This window comes from Panulirus ornatus, chromosome 14 (assembly GCF_036320965.1).
Source record: "Panulirus ornatus isolate Po-2019 chromosome 14, ASM3632096v1, whole genome shotgun sequence".
NCBI lineage: Eukaryota > Metazoa > Arthropoda > Malacostraca > Decapoda > Palinuridae > Panulirus > Panulirus ornatus.
The window spans coordinates 510,245-532,674 of record NC_092237.1 but is presented as its reverse complement, the minus strand read 5'-3'; the positions used below and the strand labels follow the sequence as shown (position 1 = coordinate 532,674).

The 22,430-nt window shown below is 41.0% G+C and overlaps 1 protein-coding gene across 1 annotated transcript in view; it reads left to right on the top strand.

Moving 5' to 3' along the window:
* The window catches only part of LOC139753120 (protein O-mannosyl-transferase 2-like), a 177,992-nt gene that overhangs the window by 36,005 nt on the left and 119,557 nt on the right, over positions 1-22,430 (top strand). The window contains exons 5-6 of the mRNA XM_071669215.1: positions 13,139-13,246; positions 19,473-19,581. Of these exons, the coding sequence (XP_071525316.1) occupies positions 13,139-13,246; positions 19,473-19,581 (217 nt within the window). The remainder of the gene's footprint in view (positions 1-13,138; positions 13,247-19,472; positions 19,582-22,430) is intronic.

The window sequence follows — 22,430 nt, the reverse complement described above, 5'->3', positions numbered from 1 at the left end:
TGTTGGGGTGAAGAGGGTGGTGAGAGTAAGTGAGCTTGGGAAGGAGACTTGTGTGAGGAAGTACCAGGAGAGACTGAGTACAGAATGGAAAAAGGTGAGAACAATGGAAGTAAGGGGAGTGGGGGAGGAATGGGATGTATTTAGGGAATCAGTGATGGATTGCGCAAAAGATGCTTGTGGCATGAGAAGAGTGGGAGGTGGGTTGATTAGAAAGGGTAGTGAGTGGTGGAATGAAGAAGTAAGAGTATTAGTGAAAGAGAAGAGAGAGGCATTTGGACGATTTTTGCAGGGAAAAAATGCAATTGAGTGGGAGACGTATAAAAGAAAGAGACAGGAGGTCAAGAGAAAGGTGCAAGAGGTGAAAAAAAGGGCAAATGAGAGTTGGGGTGAGAGAGTATCATTAAATTTTAGGGAGAATAAAAAGATGTTCTGGAAGGAGGTAAATAAAGTGCGTAAGACAAGGGAGCAAATGGGAACTTCAGTGAAGGGTGCAAATGGGGAGGTGATAACAAGTAGTGGTGATGTGAGAAGGAGATGTAGTGAGTATTTTGAATGTGTTTGATGATAGAGTGGCAGATATAGGGTGTTTTGGTCGAGGTGGTGTGCAAAGTGCGAGGGTTAGGGAAAATGATTTGGTAAACAGAGAAGAGGTAGTAAAAGCTTTGCGGAAGATGAAAGCCGGCAAGGCAGCAGGTTTGGATGGTATTGCAGTGGAATTTACTAAAAAAGGGGGTGACTATTGTTGACTGGTTGGTAAGGTTATTTAATGTATGTATGACTCATGGTGAGGTGCCTGAGGATTGGCGGAATGCGTGCATAGTGCCATTGTACAAAGGCAAAGGGGATAAGAGTGAGTGCTCAAATTACAGAGGTATAAGTTTGTTGAGTATTCCTGGCAAATTATATGGGAGGGTATTGATTGAGAGGGTGAAGGCATGTACAGAGCATCAGATTGGGGAAGAGCAGTGTGGTTTCAGAAGTGGTAGAGGATGTGTGGATCAGGTGTTTGCTTTGAAGAATGTATGTGAGAAATACTTAGAAAAGCAAATGGATTTGTATGTAGCATTTATGGATCTGGAGAAGGCATATGATAGAGTTGATAGAGATGCTCTGTGGAAGGTATTAAGAATATGTGGTGTGGGAGGCAAGTTGTTAGAAGCAGTGAAAAGTTTTTATTGAGGATGTAAGGCATGTGTACGTGTAGGAAGAGAGGAAAGTGATTAGTTCTCAGTGAATGTAGGTTTGCGGCAGGGGTGTGTGATGTCTCCATGGTTGTTTAATTTGTTTATGGATGGGGTTGTTAGGGAGGTGAATGCAAGAGTTTTGGAAAGAGGGGCAAGTATGAAGTCTGTTGGGGATGAGAGAGCTTGGGAAGGGAGTCAGTTGTTGTTCGCTGATGATACAGCGCTGGTGGCTGATTCATGTGAGAAACAGCAGAAGCTGGTGACTGAGTTTGGTAAAGTGTGTGAAAGAAGAAAGTTAAGAGTAAATGTGAATAAGAGCAAGGTTATTAGGTACAGTAGGGTTGAGGGTCAAGTCAATTGGTAGGTGAGTTTGAATGGAGAAAAACTGGAGGAAGTGAAGTGTTTTAGATATCTTGGAGTGGATCTGGCAGCGGATGGAACCATGGAAGCGGAAGTGGATCATAGGGTGGGGGAGGGGGCAAAAATTCTGGGAGCCTTGAAGAATGTGTGGAAGTCGAGAACATTATCTCGGAAAGCAAAAATGGGTATGTTTGAAGGAATAGTGGTTCCAACAATGTTGTATGGTTGCGAGGCGTGGACTATGGATAGAGTTGTGCGCAGGAGGATGGATGTGCTGGAAATGAGATGTTTGAGGACAATGTGTGGTGTGAGGTGGTTTGATCGAGTAAGTAACGTAAGGGTAAGAGAGATGTGTGGAAATAAAAAGAGCGTGGTTGAGAGAGCAGAAGAGGGTGTTTTGAAATGGTTTGGTCACATGGTGAGAATGAGTGAGGAAAGATTGACCAAGAGGATATACGTGTCAGAGGTGGAGGGAACGAGGAGAAGAGGGAGACCAAATTGGAGGTGGAAAGATGGAGTGAAAAAGATTTTGTGTGATCGGGGCCTGAACATGCAGGAGGGTGAAAGGAGGGCAAGGAATAGAGTGAATTGGAGTGATGTGGTATACCGGGGTTGACGTGCTGTCAGTGGATTGAATCAAGGCATGTGAAGCGTCTGGGGTAATCCATGGAAAGCTGTGTAGGTATGTATATTTGCGTGTGTGGACGTATGTATATACATGTGTATGGGGGTGGGTTGGGCCATTTCTTTCGTCTGTTTCCTTGCGCTACCTCGCAAACGCGGGAGACAGCGACAAAGCAAAAAAACAAAAAAAAAACAAAAAAAAAATATATATATCAACATATACACATATACATACACATTGTATGTAGCATTTATGGACCTGGAGAAGGCATATGATAGAGTTTATAAAGACACTCTGTGGAAGGTATTAAGAGTATATGGTGTGGGAGGTAAGTTGCTAGAAGTAGTGAAAAGTTTTTATCGAGGATGTAAGGCATGTGTATGAGTAGGAAGAGAGGAAAGTGATTGGTTCCCAGTGAATGTCGGTTTGTGGCAGGGGTGCATGATGTCTCCAAGGTTGTTTAATTTGTTTATGGATGGGGTTGTTAGGGAGGTGAATGAAAGAGTTTTGGAGAGAGTGGCAAGTATGCAGTCTGTTGTGGATGAGAGGGCGTGGGAAGTGAGTCAGTTTTTTTCGCTGATGATACAGGTCTGGTGGCTGATTTGGGTGAGAAACTGTAGAAGTTGGTGACTGAGTTTGGTAAAGTGTGTGAAAGAAGAAAGCTGAGAGTAAATGTGAATAAGAGCAAGGTTATTAGGTTCAGTAGGGTTGAGGGACAAGTAAATTGGGAGGTAAGTTTGAATGGAGAAAAACTGGAGGAAGTAAAGTGTTTTAGATATCTAGGAGTGGATTTTGCTACGGACATAACCATGGAAGCGGAAATGAGTCACAGGGTGGGGGAGGGGGTGAAGGTTCTGGGAGTGTTGAAGAATGTGTGGAAGGCGAGAACGTTGTCTCGGAGAGCAAAAAATGGGTATGTTTGAAGGAATAGTGGTTCCAGCAGTGTTATATGGTTGTACGGCATGGGCTATAGATACGATTGTGCGGGGATGGTGGATGTGTTGGAAATGAGATGCTTTAGGACAGTATGTGGTGTGAGATCATTTGATTAAGTAATGAAAGGGTAAGAGAGATGTGTGGTAATGAAATGAGTGTGGTTGAGAGAGTAGAAGAGTGTGTATTGAAATGGTTTGGTCATATGGAGAGAATGATCGAGGAAAGATTGACAAAGACGATATGTGTGTCAGAGGTGGAGGGAACAAGGAAAAGTGGGAGACCAAATTGGAGGTGGAAGGATGGAGTGAAAAAGATTTTGAACGATTTTGGCCCGAACATACAAGAGGGTGAAAGGCATGCAAGGAATAGAGTGAATTGGAGTGATGTGGTATACCAAGGTGGATGTGCTGTCAATGGAATGAACCAGGGCGTGTGAAATGTCTGGAGTGAACCATGGAAAGTTTTGTGGGGCCTGGATGTGGAAAGGGAGCTGTGGTTTCGAAGCACTACACATGACACCTAGGAATGTGGCCTTTGTTGTCTTTTCCTAGCGCTACCTCGTTCATACGTGGGGGGAGGGGGGTGCCAATTTATGTGTAGCGGGGTGGTGGTGGGAATGGATGAAGGCAGCATGTATGAGTATGTACATGTGTATATGTATATGTCCGTGTATGTATATGTATGTATATGTTGAAATGTATAGGTATGTATATGTGCGTGTGTGGGCGTTTATGTATATACATGTATATATGGGTGGGTTGGTCCATTCTTTTGTCTGTTTCCTTGTGCTACCTTGCTGACGTGGGAGACAGCGACAAAGTTTAATAAATTGATAAAATAAATAACATATGCAGATGCATTCACAGCTATATACTTATATATGCATTGGAAAGGATCACATGTATATATTCATACTCATTTGCCCTCATACATTCCTGGCACCACCCCACCCCACAAGAAACAGCATTGCCACCCCCTGTGTCAGCGAGGTAGCACCAGGATAAGAGACAAAAAAAGTCCATTTTTGTTCACACTCAGTCTCTAGCAGTGATGTGTAATGCACTGAAACCATAGCTCCTCATCCACATCCAGGCCCCACGGAGCTTTCCATGGTTTATCTCAGATGTTTAACATGCCCTGATTCAGTCTGCTGACAGCATGTCGACCCCAGTATACCATATCATTCCAATTTACTCTATCCCTGCACACCTCTCACCCCCCTGCATGTTCAGGCCTCATTCGCTGAAAATCTTTTTTGCTCCTTTATTCCACCTCTAATTTGGTCTCCTGTTTCTTGTTGTTCCTCCACCTCTGACACATTTCCTCTTTGTCAACCTTTCCGTACTCATTCTCTCCGTATGTCCAAAACCATTTCAACATACCCTCTTCTGCTCTCTCAACCACTTTCATTTTATTACCACAAATCTCTTTTACCCTTTCGTTACTTACTCAGTCAAACCACCTCACACCAATTATTGTCCTCAAACATTTCATTTTCAACACAACTACCCTCCTCCATACAACCCTATCTATAGCCCATGACTTGTAACCATATGAAATTGCTGGAACTACTATTCCTTCATGCTCAAATATATACATTCTTCTTGGTTCCCAGAACCTTCACCCCTTTCCCCACCCTATGACTCATTTCCACTTCTAGCAGCTTACCCCCTACACCATATACTCTTAAGACCTTTCATATAGCATCTTTATCCACCCTGTCATATACCTTCTCCAGATCCATAAATGCTACATACAAATCCCTCTGTTTTCTAAGTATTTCTCACATACATTCTTCAAAGCAAACACCTGATTCACACATCCTCTACCACTTCTGAAACCACACTGCTCCTCCCCAGTATGATGCTCTGTACATGCCTTCACCCTCTCAATCAGTACACTCCCATACAATTTTCCAGGAATACTCAACAAACTTGTGCCTATGTAGTTTGAACACTCACATTTATCCTCTTTACCTTTGTACAATGGCATAATACATGCATTCTGCCAATCCTCAGGCACTTCACCATGATCCATACATACATTGAATATCCCTACCAACAAATCACCCTCTTTCTTGATAAATTTTACTGCTGTTCCATCCAAACCCGCCGTCTTGCCAGATTTCATCCTCCGCAGAGCTTTCACCACTTCTTTCTTCTTGAAACCATTCTCCCTGACTCTCTCACTTTGTGCACCACCATGACCAAAACACCCTACATCTGCCACTCTGTCATCAAACACTTTTAACAAACCTTCAAAATGCTCACTCCATCTCCTCTTCACTTTATCACTGCCTGTTATCACCTTCCCCTTGCCCCCTTCACCGATGTTCCCATTTGTTCTCTTCTCTTACGCACATTATTTACCTCCTTCAAAAAAATCTTTTTATTCTTCCTAAGATTTAATGATACTCTCTCACCCCAACCGTCATTTGCTCTCTTTTTCAACCCTTGCACTGTCCTTTTGACCTCCTGCCATAAGTACCTATATGAATAGATAAATTTCATTAGTATAATTTTTCCAAGTCTGTCAAAGGGCCAATATCACTCATGGGCCAGATTTGGCCCATGGGCTGCCAATTTGATGGCCCTACTCTATTGTATGTCTGTTATATGCTCTATATACTTTCTTTAGCATTACCATATCCATGAATAGGTAGTAGTTAGTAGGCAGCCAATGACCAGGGAGGTATATTGCCAGGACTACCTGCCTAGGTAACAGGTGGGTTAGTGATGGCTGCATAGTGAGCCAGCACTTCAGTGGGTGTCAAATTGCACACCTCTGGCATTCTGTCCACAAACATACAATCTCACCTTGTCATACATAACACTTGACAACACCTAACTCACACAGCTCATTCTTTATTACTAGATTCTTCAATGGTGAGTGCTATGTGCTAACCATGCCTTTTGCCAAATTGGTAAAGTAATGTATAGAAGTGGGGGGGTAGAAATATTTAGGCAGGAGCATAAGGTGGAAACATTAGGTAGAAGTAGAAGATAGGAATATTAGGTAGATGTAGTTAGTAGGAACATTAAGTAGGAGCCTTTGCAAATACTGCACTAGAGTTGCCTTCTGCCAGTGTTGTGTTAGAGTGAGGCACTGAAGGCTAAGAAACACCCCTGGAGTTCATTAGTTATGGAGACTCTATTGCTGTGGCCACCCCCTTGAGGCAGCTCCAGTTGAAAGGATCAGATGTATAGATAGATTGATGGATAGATAGCTAGCCATTTCTATGTTCCAACTTGATTGCAGTTTTGATACTGACAGTAAATGAATTACCTTCTTAGCAATCCTCCTTTCATTTGTTGATTCCTGCAGATTGTCTCATATTCCTGTATGATGATAGGGTGTCTGTTGTTTTAGATTGCTGTTTGTGTGCTATGGAGGAAGAGTTCTACATTCATGTTGCCTCCTTTGCTTAAACTTATGTACATACCTTGCCTTAAACTTATGTATACATACACATGTTTGTAAAACTTATTTTGCAATTCCTTTTACTTGTTTGTACTGTTCAGGGAGGGAGTTTTATGCTTGTGGGACCTGTCTCTTGAACTTTGGTAAGATATTGGCCGGGAGTGTTAGGTAGAAGTAGTCAGTAGGAGTATTAGGAAGGAGCCTCTACAAAACTGCACTAGACTTTCCGTCAGCCAGTGGTCTGCTAAGGGTGAGGCATTGAAGGGTAAGAAGCAGCAGTGGAGCTCACCAGTTATGGAGAATTTTGCTGTGGCCACCCCTTGAGGGAGTTCTAGAAGGGAACAGGTAATATATATGTAGATATAGAATACTTCATAAATTTAAGTATGCTGTCTGCATGAGCCATGTTCTCAATTATTTCATTCCAATTATCCAATGCTTTTATACTATAAAAGTACTTTTTTCTTCTTTAAAAAATTTCTTGTATGATTTTATGTATTGTCCTCTGGTTACTCTATCCCTACATCTCTCAGAGGTCTGTTTACTTTCTAAATCATCAATATGTTTAAAAACTTAAAGGTAGTAATAAGATCACCATTCACCCCTTTTTTATACCAAGTTAGGCAAATTTACAGTGTAGCATTTCCCTTAACTCAGCTCTCTTAATTCTGAAACCACCTTTTTTGCCCTTCTCTGGACCTACCCTGTTTGCTTATGTGCTTTTTTAGATGTTTTGGCCTTAAGTAGTATATGAATACAATGCTAAATAGTTTCTTAACCATTCACTTAAAAGCTTTTCTAATATTTGTCAGCATGCAGTTTGCTCTTAACTATTATCCTAATGTGGGACCCTGGTGACAGGTGAGGGACAATGCCCACTCCTCAATCCATTTCTCAAAATCTTGAAGGCTATTTCATGTTAGAAAATGATCATATTGAGACCTTTCCCTTTATTCCATAATCATTACTTTATGTATTTGCTTCGGTTGAATTTTATCAACCATGTTTCAGACTGACTTCGAAGTCTGTTTGGGTCACCTTGTAATTTGATGCAATCCTTCTCACTTTTCACTTCCTTTAAAACTGTTGCATTACTTGCATACATAATCAGACAGGAGTCCATACCATAAATCAAGAAGAGTAATGATATGAAAATAGAGTCCTCTGGCTTTTGGCTGGTCATCTTGACCCTTGAAGAAGATTCCTCTGATTTGTGTTGTTTGTTCCTTTGTACTGAGATACTTGTTGTGTATCCATCATAGGAGTTTTCCTCTTTTTCCTTACTGGTAATCCAGTTTCTTAATTTGCTTCTCATGTGATACAGTGTGAAATGCTTTCTGGCAGTCTAGGTGCAATCAATCTACCCACCTTTTCCTTTTGTTAAAGACATAGCTTGCTCTTTCATAGAAATCTAAGGGGTTTGTTGCACATGAACTACTTTTCTTAAATCTTTGCTGTTTCTCTTTTAGGTAATTTCTCATCAATAGAAAGTCATCTATTTACTCTCTGATTATCTTTTCCAGAACCTTACAGTTCACACAGACACCCCAACTAACCTTCTCTGCTCTGCAAAATGTAATAACCTTGCTTTTATTCACATTCTCATTTTATTCAAATTTGAGTGAAAGCTGTTATTGTTCCTTTTTTCAAAGGAAAAGGTGCTAAGGATGTACGAAGCAGTTATAGGGGATTAAGTCTGTTTGGTATACCAGGAAAAGTGGTTGCAAAAGTGTTGACTGACAGAGTGATTGAAGTGACTGAATGCAGAATAAGTACAGAACAAAGGGGTTTATGGAAAAGTAGAAGTGTGAGTCAGATTTTGTGGTGAAAATGATTGTGTTAAAGTATTTAACAAAAGGTAAGAAGCCATGTGTAGCTTCTGTGGATCTGGAGAGGGCTTATGATTGAGTTGAGTGGAATGCTTTATGGAATGTGTTATGGATATATGGGGTAGGGGAACAAGTAGATGGTGTGAAAGTTTTCTGTAGAGTAGCAAATGCACATGTAAAAGTTAGATGGAGAGTTTAGCAAAGTTTTCAGTATAAGTGTGACTGTGAGGCAGGGTTATGTGATGTCACTATGGCTTTTTGAACTTATTTGTATGGATGGAGTGATAAGAGTGGTGAAAATAAAACTAGGGAAAGAGGATGCAGAAATGAAGTGTGATGGTGAGATGTGATGGCTGGTGACATGCCTTATTGTGGATTGTACTGTGTTTGCTGATGTGTGTAAGCATAGGTGATTGAAGGTAAATGGGAATAAAAGTAAAGTAATGGTGTTTGAGAGGAAACATTGTGAAAGTATAGATTTTGCAAAATCCTATTTAGTGAAAAATGGAAATGTACTGTGTTATAGATTTGGGGGAGAAAGAGTGGAAGAGGTGAGAGAATTTAAGTATTTAGGAGCTTATTTTGGTAAGTTCAGTAATATGGAAGGAGGGATAAGGGAGAGAGCAGTACTGAGTATAAGAGTCATTGGGTCCCTAAATGAAGGGAAGAGGTGTGAGGGTGGAAGTGAAGAAAGGATTAAAAAACCACAGGCCCCAACCCTTTACCTATGCTGCTGAAGCATGGACATGGAATGAGTCACAGAGGTCAAGAATCCAGGCTGTGGAAATGAGCTGTTTGAGATGAGTTTATGGTACGACTGGATGGAATGAAGAAAGAAATGATGGGGTGTATGAGAGATGTGGTATGGTAGGGAATGCAAAGAGAATGAGGTGTGAAGTGGTAGAGTGGGCAAAATGTAATACTTTGAGGTGGTTTGGGCAAGTGGAAAGAACGCAAGATGGGGAGTTTACAAGGAGAATGTATGACAGTGCAGTTAATTGGACTGGTGCAAGAGGAAGACCACCTTTGACATGGGAAAGTAGAGTGGAAGGGTACTGATGGAGAGAAATAGTGGAAGAATGTGTGCCCCACCAGTTATACCCTCAACTACTAAATCAGTCCTCTCTTGCATTCAAATCGCCCATTACTAATACTCAATCTGTCTCATCAAAACTGCTGACACTCTCATTTAGCTGCTCCCAGAACACTTGCCTCTCTTTGTCATTCTTTGTGTAGCCAAATGCTCAGTACTTATAATCACCCACCTCACATAATCCACTTTCATTTTTACCCTCATCAGTCTGGGGCTCACTTTCTTCACTCTCACACGTTTCCATATTTCATGCTTCAGCAAGTGCTAACCCTTCCCAAGTTCTTGCCCTCACACTAACCTCTTACTTCACCACTAGGACATTTCCAAAGAATTTATCCCCTTCCCTTTGAGTTTTGTTTGACGTACAGCTATAACACTCAGGTTCCTTTCCTCAAACTTACTACCTACCTCTCTCCTTTTCTCGTATTGATTATATCCAAAGTCTTTCAGACCCCAGAATGGGCCTTTGAAGAGGATGAGAATTTCTTGCTTGGCTCCTTCTTCTGTTCCAGATTTTAGAAATTGAAAAACAAGTAGGGGAAATTGTCCAGCCCCTGCTCCTACCCCTTTTAGTTGCCTTGTATGACAAGCAGGGAATATATGGGAAGTATTCTTTTTCTCCAGTCCCCTGCTGGATAATGTTCTTTTCAAAGTCTACCTTTACTCAGTGTTTACCTATTTTTCATTGCCTGTTTGCACCGTACAGGAAGGAAGTTTTACAAGTGTTATGCCGTAGCTCTTGAACGTTTTCTCTCATATAAATTTTTGAACTTGTATATGTTTTCAGCATTCATAGTTTTCTCTTCAATCCAATCATCTACTGCTCATATACAATAAAAGTACTTCATTACATCTAATCCTAAAAGATTGCAGCTTAGTGTTATGTCGTGGCCTTTGGTAGCTCTTTTTCTGCATCTTTCAAAGAATTTTAGACTGTCGATTTTGTTATACTGGTAAAAGATTTTAAAGATTGTATTCAAGTCTCCATGTACTCTTCTTTCTTATGTATATGTTTTCAGCATTCATAGTTTTCTCTTCATTCTGATCATCTACTGCTCATTTACAATAAAAGTACTTCATTACATCTTATCCTAAAAGATTGCAGCTTAGTGTTACATCATGGCCTTTGGTAGCTCTTTTTCTGCATCTTTCAAAGAATTTCAAACTGTCGATTTTGTCATACTGGTAAAAGATCTTAAAGATTGTATTCAAGTCTCCATGTACTCTTCTTTCTTACAGAGTGAACAAAATCTTCTAAATGTTTTAAATCCATTACCATCTTTGTTTCCTTCTTTGGACCTTCTCTAATTGATCTTTGTACTTCTTTAAGTGTGGTGACCATACTTAATAGGCATATTAAAGTTTTGGCCAGACATATGATGTAAACAGCCTAGTAAATATTTCTCTGTCCATATGCAGTACTTTAATGCAATTCTGAAATTTGACTGTAGACAACTTGTCTCCTTTACGATTCTCCTAAAGGGGACTCTGGTTACAGGTTAGGCACAGTATTGACTCCAAAGTCCCTTTCACACGCCATTTTCTGCAGCTTATTTCCTACTAATTGGATACATACTGAGGCCTTCATTCACTTTGCGTATTCCTTATTACATTTCATTTACTTGGGTTCAGTTTTATTAGGTATATTCCAATCCTTCTTAAAAGAAAGTATGTCTAAATCACACTGCAAAGTGATGTAATCCTCCTTACTTTTTACCTCCTTCATGCCCTTGACATTATCATCTTCAAACATATTGAGGTAGGAGTCCAGCTTTCCCACTAGGTTATTTACATAGATCAAGAAAAATAATGATCTCATGAATATACTCTGTGGCATGCAGCTGGTGACCTGAGCCTGTTTCAGGAAAGCTTCTCTGACTTGGGACCTTTGTAACTTACCACTAAGAAAATCTATCTATTGAAGAAGTATTCTCTTTGTTCCTGCTTGATCTAACTTCCTTACCAACCTCTTTTATGATATAATGTCAAATGCTTTCTGGCAGTCCAGTTACAGATAATCCACTCAACCATCTGTATCATCTAAAATGGAGGTATCACTCATCAAAGTCTCTGAATACCTGTCTCCCACTTAGGTTATTTCCTTTATCTTGGCTGTTGGTGTTACTGCTGGGCAGTCCTGAAATATTTGTGTTTTTTTGCTATAGTTGTAAAATGAAGAACAAGCTGTTGATATTCTTTTAGAAGCTATTCCAATATTTCCTTGAGTTTGTCAGTGGCATTTACATGGCAGATACCAGTAACAAGACTATTACTGTCAGCACCATCAGGGAAGTCCTCTCCCATGTGACATAAACTGCTTACCCGAGGCACTTGAAAGCAATATCACTAATAGTGCAAGGGTCTTGGTGCAGAAGTCCTCCAGCTCATCTTGGATAATAGAGTCACCAACTAGCCTAACCTTGCGGTCTTCGTCCTTAGCCTCATTCAGAGCATGAAAAAAAATATTGTTGTCACTGGCAACAAATGGATTGTTTGAGAGGCTTTGCAACTTGCCACACAACTTCAGAAGGTTGATCTATCTACAGGTTGTACCTCTCAATCAGGCACTCTGTGGTCTGGCAGCTCCCATGGTCCGGCATGTTTTAAATCTGCTGCCATTAGTTATTAGTTTGTTCATCTGCCACCAGGGTGACACTGTTAGCAGCACTAAGGTGTCAAAATTTGTTTACACTGCACCCAACCTAATTAACAGTCCTGTAAATTTCTTATATTCAGCTGTATTTTATCCCTCAGGATGTCATCCAAGAGACCAAGAGGTGCAGATGGTGTTAGTGTTAATAAGCATAAGCATAAATCATTATCTATGCTTGAAGAGATGGAGTTACTGAAAAAATTAGATAAAGGACCTTTCATAAAGACTTTGTGTGAGTACTGTGCGATCAGATCGTCAACTGTGTATGACTTGGGGTCAATTTCTGTTTTCCGGCATTTTCTGTGGTCTGGCAATGGCCAGGTTCCAAGGTTGCTGGATTAAAAAGGTACAACCTGTAATTAGAAGATGGATTGCTTGGTGTACTTCAGTACCCACAGTGCCACTTCTGACAAGGTAATGATACTATTTTTTGGATATTTTCTTCTGTAATACATGATATACAGATATTCTGTAAGAGACTTATTTTATGAGCTTCACTTCAGATGTATGTCACAGTCTGAGGGTTGAATCAGTTTTCATTTTCACTTCTTTGTCATGTAGCTATTTTGTAGTCCTTGGTATCTCAAGCATTACAGACAGCAGACTGAGGCATTTCTTTTTAAGAATGGAAAGGTGGAGATATTGCAATTGTCACTATTCTGTGGCTCTTCCTTTTCCTTTTGAAGCTATTCAGATGAATCTGAGTTGGACCTTTTTAAAGCCATTCGTGTGAAGAAGTTTTTTTTTCCTTAACCCTGTCTCAGCCTGTTTTGCATACAGACATCAAGTTGGAAGTTGTGTATTCTTAAGCTTAAAAGTAGTTATCTGAGAGGACTTCATTACTCCCTTTGTTCTCCCTAAAGAAAAAGCTTTCTTGTAGGGTTATTGCCCAGGGTCTTGCACATGAAAACTGTTAACCTTTAGAAATCTTTCAGTTGAATCTAACATCATCTTTATTTGAAATTTATCAGTCTTGACTCATTTCATTATTGCTGAATTGTGTGAGGACTTTAAGCCTTGTTGTCTGTCTTTTCACAGATTCTGCTGGCACTGTTTGGGTACTTTGGTGGCTACAATGGCAGCCATTCCTTCATATCCCCCAACACCCCATATGATGGCTTCCATGGAATCATGCCCATGAGGGTGGTGAGTCTCTTTCCTTATATCTACACACAAAAAAGATATGTATATGCCTTCTTTCTTTTATATATGTTTGCTGTTTCTTGCATTAGCAAGGTAGCACCTGGAACAGATGACTGAGCCATATTGCCATCTATCAAAGGAAATTTTACAACAATACAGCGCTGGTGGCTGATTTGGATGAGAAACTGCAGATGTTGGTGACCGTGTTTGGTAAAGTGTGTGGAAGAAGAAAGTTGAGAGTAAATGTGAAAAAGAGCAAGGTTATTAGGTTCAGTATGGTTTAGGGACAAGTTAATTTGAGAGGTAAGTTTGAATGGAGAAAAACTGGAGGAAGTGAAGTGTTTTAGATATCTGGGAGTGGATTTGGCAGCAGATGGAACCATGGAAGCGGAAGTGAGTCAGAGGGTGGGAGAGGGGACGAAGGTTCTGGGGGTATTGAAGAATGTGTGGAAGGTGAGAATGTTATCTCAGAGAACAAAAATGGGTATGTTTGAAGGAATAGTGGTTCCAACAATGTTATATGGTTGTGAGGCATGGGCTATAGATAGGGTTGTGAGGAGAAGGATGGATGTGTTGGAAATGAAATGTTTGAGGACAATATATGGTGTAAGGTGGTTTGATCAAGTAAGTAATGAAAGGGTAAGAGAGATGTATGGTGATAAATAGAGTGTGGTTGAGAGAGCAGAAGAGAGTGTGTTGAAATGGTTTGGACACATGGAGAGAATGGGTGAGGGAAGATTGGCAAAGAGGATATATATGTCAGAGGTGGAGGGAAGAAGGAGAAGCGGACAACCAAATTGAAGGTGAAGGATGGAGTGAAAAAGATTTTGAGCGATCAGGGCCTGAACATACAGGAGGGTGAAAGGCGTGCAAGTAATAGACTGAATTGGACTGACATGGTATACCGAGGTCGACGTGCTGTTAATGGATTGTACCAGGGCATGTGAAGCATTTGGGGTAAACCATGGAAAGGTCTGTGGAGCCTGGATGTGGAAAGGAAGCGGTGGTTTCGGTGCATTACACATGACAGCTAGAGACTGAGTGTGAATGAATGTGGCCTTTTTTTTGTCTGTTTCTGGCACTGCCTCACTGGAGGGGGAGACTGCTATTTCATGTGTGGCAGAGTGGCAACGGGAATAGATGAAGACAGCAAGTGTGGATATGTACATGTGTATATATATGTATATGTTTGTGTATGTATATGGATGTATACGTTGAAATGTATATGTATGTATACGTGCACGTGTGGGCATTTATGTATATACATGTGTATGTGGGTGGGTTGGGCCATTCCTCATCTGTTTCCTTGTGCTACCTTGCTAATGTGGGAGACGGCAGTTAAGTATAATGAAAAGAATATAAAAATATATATATTTTTATGGAGAAAGATTGGAGGAAGTGAAGTGTTTTAGATATCTGGGAGTGGACTTAGCAGCGGATGGAATCGTGGAAGCGGAAGTGAGTCACAGGGTGGGGGAGGTGGCAAAGGTTCTGGGAGCATTGAAGAATGTAGAGGAAGGCGAGAGCATTATCTTGGAGAGCAAAAATGGGCATGTTTGAAGGAATAGTGGTTCCAAGAATGTTATATGGTTGTGAGGCATGGGCTATAGACAGGGTTGTGCAGAGAAGGGTGAATGTGTAGCAAATGAGATGTTTGAGGATAATATGTGGTTTGAGGTGGTTTGATCGAGTAAGTATTGAAAGGGTAAGAGAGATGTGTGATAATAAAAAGAGTGTGGTAGAGAGAGCAGAAGAGGGTTTATGGAAATGGTTTGGTCACATGGAGAAAATGAGTGAGGAAAGATTGACAAAGAGGATATATGTATCAGAGATGGAGGAATGAGGAAAAGTGGGAGACCAAATTGGAGGTTGAAGGATGGAGCGATAAAGATTTTGAGTGATTGCGCCTGAACATACAGGAGGGTGAAAGGCGTGCAAGGAATAAAGTGAATTGGAATGATGTGGTATACCTGGGTGGATGTGCTGTCAATGGACTGAACCAGGGCATGTGAAGCGTATGGGGTAAACCATGGAAAGGTCTGTGGGGCCTGGATGTGGATAGGGAGATGTGGTTTCAGTGCATTAAAAATGACAGCTAGAGAATGAATGTGGCCTTTTTTGTCTGTTTTCCTGGCGCTACCTCGCTGAAGCAGGGGGTGGCGATGCTGTATCCTGTGGGATGGGGTGGCACCGGAAATGGATGAAGGCAAGCAAGTATGAATATGTACATGTGTATATATGCATATGTCCATGTATATATATCCATGTATATGTATGGGTATTCAGTATTGTGAATGTAAATGGTGAAGAGCTTGTGGCTTTGTGTGCTGAAAAAAGACTGGTATTTGGGAATACCTGGTTTAGAAAGAGAGATATACATAAGTATACATATATGAGTAGTAGAGATGGCCAGAGGGCATTGTTTGATTATGTGTTAATTGGTGGGTGTGTGAAAGAGATACCTTTGGATGTTAATGTGCTGAGGGAGCAGCTGGAGGAATGTCTGATCACTACCTTGTTGAGGGGAAGGTGGAGATTTGTAGAGGGTTTCAAAAAAGAAGAAAAAATGTTGGGAGAAGACATTGATGAGAGTAAGTAAGTTGGAAAGGACGCTTGTCGTCAAACATTTTATTTCCAACACATCCACCCTGCTTCATACAACTCTGTCTATAGCCCATTCCTTGCAACCATATAATATTTTTGGAAGTACTATTCCTTTAAACACATCTGTTGTTGCTCTCTGAGATAACGTTCTCTCCTTCCACACATTCTTCATCTTTTGAAGGTTTTGAATATGTTTTGATGATAGAGTGGCAGATGTAGGGTGGTTTGGTTGGAATGTTGTGTGAAGTGAGAGGGGTCAGGGAGAATGGTTTGGTTAAGAGAGTAGTGAAAGCTTTGCAGGACATGAAATCTATCATGGTGACGGATTGGATGAAGGCAAGTAGGTATGAATATGTACATGTGTATATATGTGGATATCTTTGTATGTATATGTATAAGTGAGTATGTAGATATGTATATGTAATTGTATGTATATATGCATGTATGGGCATTAATGTATATTTATGTGCATATGAGTGGATAGGCCATTCTTCGTCTGTTTCCTGGTGCTACCTCAGTGATGCAGGAAATGGCGATCAGGTTTAATAGATAGAATAAGAATGGAGTGGCAAGGATTTTAAGCGATCAGGGCCCGAACATACAGGAAGGTGAGAGGTGTGCAAGGAATAGAGTGAATTGGAACGATGTGGTATACTGGGGTTTATGTGCTGTCAATGCACTGAACCAGGGCATGTGAAGCATCTGGGGTAAACCATGTACAGGTCTGTGGGGCCGGGATGTGGATAGGAAGCTGTGGTTTTGGTGCATTATACATCACAGCTAGAGACTGAGTGTGAACAAATGTGGTTTCTTTGTCTGTTTTCCTGGTGCTACTTAGCTGAAGCAGGGGATAGTGATGCTGTTTTCCTGTGGGGTGGGGTAGCACCAGGAATGGATGAAAGCAAGCAAGTATGTATATATACATGTGTATGTATGTAATGTCTGTGTATGTGTATGTATGTATATGATGATATGTATATGTATGTTTATGTGTGTACGTGGGTGTTTAGGTATATATATGTGTATATGAGTGAATGGGCCATTCTTCGTCTGTTTCCTGGTGCTACCTTGCTGATGCAGGAAACAGTAATTATGTATAATAGTAATAATGATAATAATAATAAATGAGAGTTGGGGTGAGAGAGTATCATTAGATTTTAGGGAGAATAAAAAGATGTTCTGGAAGGAGGTAAATAAAGTGCGTAAGACAAGGGAGCAAATGGGAACTTCAGTGAAGGGCGCAAATGGGGAGGTGATAGCAAGTAGTGGTGATGTGAGAAGGAGATGGAGTGAGTATTTTGAAGGTTTGTTGAATGTGTTTGATGATAGAGTGGCAGATATAGGGTGTTTTGGTCGAGGTGGTGTGCAAAGTGAGAGGGTTAGGGAAAATGATTTGGTAAACAGAGAAGAGGTAGTAAAAGCTTTGCGGAAGATGAAAGCCGGCAAGGCAGCAGGTTTGGATGGTATTGCAGTGGAATTTATTAAAAAAGGGGGTGACTGTATTATTGACTGGTTGGTAAGGTTATTTAATGTATGTATGACTCATGGTGAGGTGCCTGAGGATTGGCGGAATGCGTGCATAGTGCCATTGTACAAATGCAAAGGGGATAAGAGTGAGTGCTCAAATTACAGAGGTATAAGTTTGTTGAGTATTCCTGGTAAATTATATGGGAGGGTATTGATTGAGAGGGTGAAGTCATGTACAGAGCATCAGATTGGGGAAGAGCAGTGTGGTTTCAGAAGTGGTAGAGGATGTGTGGATCAGGTGTTTGCTTTGAAGAATGTATGTGAGAAATACTTAGAAAAGCAAATGGATTTGTATGTAGCATTTATGGATCTGGAGAAGGCATATGATAGAGTTGATAGAGATGCTCTGTGGAAGGTATTAAGAATATATGGTTGTTAGAAGCAGTGAAAAGCTTTTATCGAGGATGTAAGGCATGTGTACGTGTAGGAAGAGAGGAAAGTGACTGGTTCTCAGTGAATGTAGGTTTGTGGCAGGGGTGTGTGATGTCTCCATGGTTGTTTAATTTGTTTATGGATGGGGTTGTTAGGGAGGTAAATGCAAGAGTTTTGGAAAGAGGGGCAAGTATGAAGTCTGTTGGGGATGAGAGAGCTTGGGAAGTGAGTCAGTTGTTGTTCGCTGATGATACAGCACTGGTGGCTGATTCATGTGAGAAACTGCAGAAGCTGGTGACTGAGTTTGGTAAAGTGTGTGAAAGAAGAAAGTTAAGAGTAAATGTGAATAAGAGCAAGGTTATTAGGTACAGTAGGGTTGAGGGTCAAGTCAATTGGGAGGTAAGTTTGAATGGAGCAAAACTGGAGGAAGTAAAGTGTTTTAGATATCTGGGAGTGGATCTAGCAGCGGATGGAACCATGGAAGCGGAAGTGGATCATAGGGTGGGGGAGGGAGCGAAAATCCTGGGAGCCTTAAAGAATGTGTGGAAGTCGAGAACATTATCTCGGAAAGCAAAAATGGGTATGTTTAAAGGAATAGTGGTTCCAACAATGTTGTATGGTTGCGAGGCGTGGGCTATGGATAGAGTTGCATGCAGGAGGATGGATGTGCTGGAAATGAGATGTTTGAGGACAATGTGTGGTGTGAGGTGGTTTGATCGCGTAAGTAACGTAAGGGTAAGAGAGATGTGTGGAAATAAAAAGAGCATGGTTGAGAGAGCAGAAGAGGGTGTTTTGAAATGGTTCGGGCACATGGAGAGAATGAGTGAGGAAAGATTGACCAAGAGGATATATGTGTCGGAGGTGGAGGGAACGAGGAGAAGAGGGAGACCAAATTGGAGGTGAAAAGATGGAGTGAAAAAGATTTTGTGTGATCGGGGCCTGAACATGCAGGAGGATGAAAGGAGGGCAAGGAATAGAGTGAATTGGATCGATGTGGTATACCGGGGTTGATGTGCTGTCAGTGGATTGAATCAGGGCATGTGAAGCGTCTGGGGTAAACCATGGAAAGCTGTGTAGGTATGTATATTTGCGTGTGTGGCCGTATGTATATACATGTGTATGGGGGTGGGTTGGGCCATTTCTTTCGTCTGTTTCCTTGCGCTACCTCGCAAACGCGAGAGACAGCGACAAAGCAAAAAAAAAAAAAATAATAATGTTATATTGTTTATTATGCTTTATTGCTTTTACTGCATTAGGTTGGTTCTATTTCAAACCATAGCTTGTGCTTAGAGACCCATTCCTGATGCTACCTTGCCAATGCAGGGAAACAGTGATTATGTATGATAGTTATAATGATAATAATAATATTATATTATTTATTATGCTTTATCGCTGTTTCCTGCATTAGGTTGGCTTAGATTTCAAACCATAACATGTGCCTAGAGACCCAAAAATTGGTACTAAATACCCCTAAATGGATTATTAGTGAATTTTTAAAGGCTTTGATGTGTAGTGCTTGCAATGCCAGGAGCATAAGTATTACAGGTTTGTGTGCATGTCTTTATGGTGCACATCACATGCAGATTTTATAATAATCTTTGCATTCTTTTTTGCATTTCCTTTTGTAGATAACTTGCATAATTCTTGTTCTGTTTAAATGCACCTAATGTTGATATATATTATTTTCTTATAGGTTTTGATATAATAAAAGATCTTGGTATGACAGGGTTGTGCCCTGCTGGGAGCTGGGCTGGTGCCACTTGCCTTTCACATAGTATGGACACTCACCCGCTCCCTTCCTGCCTCTGCCTTCGCCTCAGCCCTTATCACCTTTGGTCAGTAGCTCTTTTGTTCCTACCTGTAAAACACATTTATGTAGTCTTTCATCATATCATGGATCTGCATCAGAACTGGAATAACTATACTTTATATTTTTATTTATATAGGAATAGTTGACAGATAATAAATCCTTTAGTGGTTCAGATTTTATTTATGCATTTATTATTTATCTTGTGGAGGCTAAGGTGAAGATTTGTATGGGTTTTCAGAAAAGAAGAGTGAATGTTGGGGTGAAGAGGGTGGTGAGAGTAAGTGAGCTTGGGAAGGAGACTTGTGTGAGGAAGTACCAGGAGAGACTGAGTACAGAATGGAAAAAGGTGAGAACAATGGAAGTAAGGGGAGTGGGGGAGGAATGGGATGTATTTAGGGAATCAGTGATGGATTGCGCAAAAGATGCTTGTGGCATGAGAAGAGTGGGAGGTGGGTTGATTAGAAAGGGTAGTGAGTGGTGGAATGAAGAAGTAAGAGTATTAGTGAAAGAGAAGAGAGTGGCATTTGGACGATTTTTGCAGGGAAAAAATGCAATTGAGTGGGAGACGTATAAAAGAAAGAGCCAGGAGGTCAAGAGAAAGGTGCAAGAGGTGAAAAAAAGGGCAAATGAGAGTTGGGGTGAGAGAGTATCATTAAATTTTAGGGAGAATAAAAAGATGTTCTGGAAGGAGGTAAATAAAGTGCGTAAGACAAGGGAGCAAATGGGAACTTCAGTGAAGGGCGCAAATGGGGAGGTGATAACAAGTAGTGGTGATGTGAGAAGGAGATGGAGTGAGTATTTTGAAGGTTTGTTGAATGTGTTTGATGATAGAGTGGCAGATATAGGGTGTTTTGGTCGAGGTGGTGTGCAAAGTGAGAGGGTTAGGGAAAATGATTTGGTAAACAGAGAAGAGGTAGTAAAAGCTTTGCGGAAGATGAAAGCCGGCAAGGCAGCAGGTTTGGATGGTATTGCAGTGGAATTTATTAAAAAAGGGGGTGACTGTATTATTGACTGGTTGGTAAGGTTATTTAATGTATGTATGACTCATGGTGAGGTGCCTGAGGATTGGCGGAATGCGTGCATAGTGCCATTGTACAAATGCAAAGGGGATAAGAGTGAGTGCTCAAATTACAGAGGTATAAGTTTGTTGAGTATTCCTGGTAAATTATATGGGAGGGTATTGATTGAGAGGGTGAAGTCATGTACAGAGCATCAGATTGGGGAAGAGCAGTGTGGTTTCAGAAGTGGTAGAGGATGTGTGGATCAGGTGTTTGCTTTGAAGAATGTATGTGAGAAATACTTAGAAAAGCAAATGGATTTGTATGTAGCATTTATGGATCTGGAGAAGGCATATGATAGAGTTGATAGAGATGCTCTGTGGAAGGTATTAAGAATATATGGTTGTTAGAAGCAGTGAAAAGCTTTTATCGAGGATGTAAGGCATGTGTACGTGTAGGAAGAGAGGAAAGTGACTGGTTCTCAGTGAATGTAGGTTTGTGGCAGGGGTGTGTGATGTCTCCATGGTTGTTTAATTTGTTTATGGATGGGGTTGTTAGGGAGGTAAATGCAAGAGTTTTGGAAAGAGGGGCAAGTATGAAGTCTGTTGGGGATGAGAGAGCTTGGGAAGTGAGTCAGTTGTTGTTCGCTGATGATACAGCACTGGTGGCTGATTCATGTGAGAAACTGCAGAAGCTGGTGACTGAGTTTGGTAAAGTGTGTGAAAGAAGAAAGTTAAGAGTAAATGTGAATAAGAGCAAGGTTATTAGGTACAGTAGGGTTGAGGGTCAAGTCAATTGGGAGGTAAGTTTGAATGGAGCAAAACTGGAGGAAGTAAAGTGTTTTAGATATCTGGGAGTGGATCTAGCAGCGGATGGAACCATGGAAGCGGAAGTGGATCATAGGGTGGGGGAGGGAGCGAAAATCCTGGGAGCCTTAAAGAATGTGTGGAAGTCGAGAACATTATCTCGGAAAGCAAAAATGGGTATGTTTAAAGGAATAGTGGTTCCAACAATGTTGTATGGTTGCGAGGCGTGGGCTATGGATAGAGTTGCATGCAGGAGGATGGATGTGCTGGAAATGAGATGTTTGAGGACAATGTGTGGTGTGAGGTGGTTTGATCGCGTAAGTAACGTAAGGGTAAGAGAGATGTGTGGAAATAAAAAGAGCATGGTTGAGAGAGCAGAAGAGGGTGTTTTGAAATGGTTCGGGCACATGGAGAGAATGAGTGAGGAAAGATTGACCAAGAGGATATATGTGTCGGAGGTGGAGGGAACGAGGAGAAGAGGGAGACCAAATTGGAGGTGAAAAGATGGAGTGAAAAAGATTTTGTGTGATCGGGGCCTGAACATGCAGGATGATGAAAGGAGGGCAAGGAATAGAGTGAATTGGATCGATGTGGTATACCGGGGTTGATGTGCTGTCAGTGGATTGAATCAGGGCATGTGAAGCGTCTGGGGTAAACCATGGAAAGCTGTGTAGGTATGTATATTTGCGTGTGTGGCCGTATGTATATACATGTGTATGGGGGTGGGTTGGGCCATTTCTTTCGTCTGTTTCCTTGCGCTACCTCGCAAACGCGAGAGACAGCGACAAAGCAAAAAAAAAAAAAATAATAATGTTATATTGTTTATTATGCTTTATTGCTTTTACTGCATTAGGTTGGTTCTATTTCAAACCATAGCTTGTGCTTAGAGACCCATTCCTGATGCTACCTTGCCAATGCAGGAAACAGTGATTATGTATGATAGTTATAATGATAATAATAATATTATATTATTTATTATGCTTTATCGCTGTTTCCTGCATTAGGTTGGCTTAGATTTCAAACCATAACATGTGCCTAGAGACCCAAAAATTGGTACTAAATACCCCTAA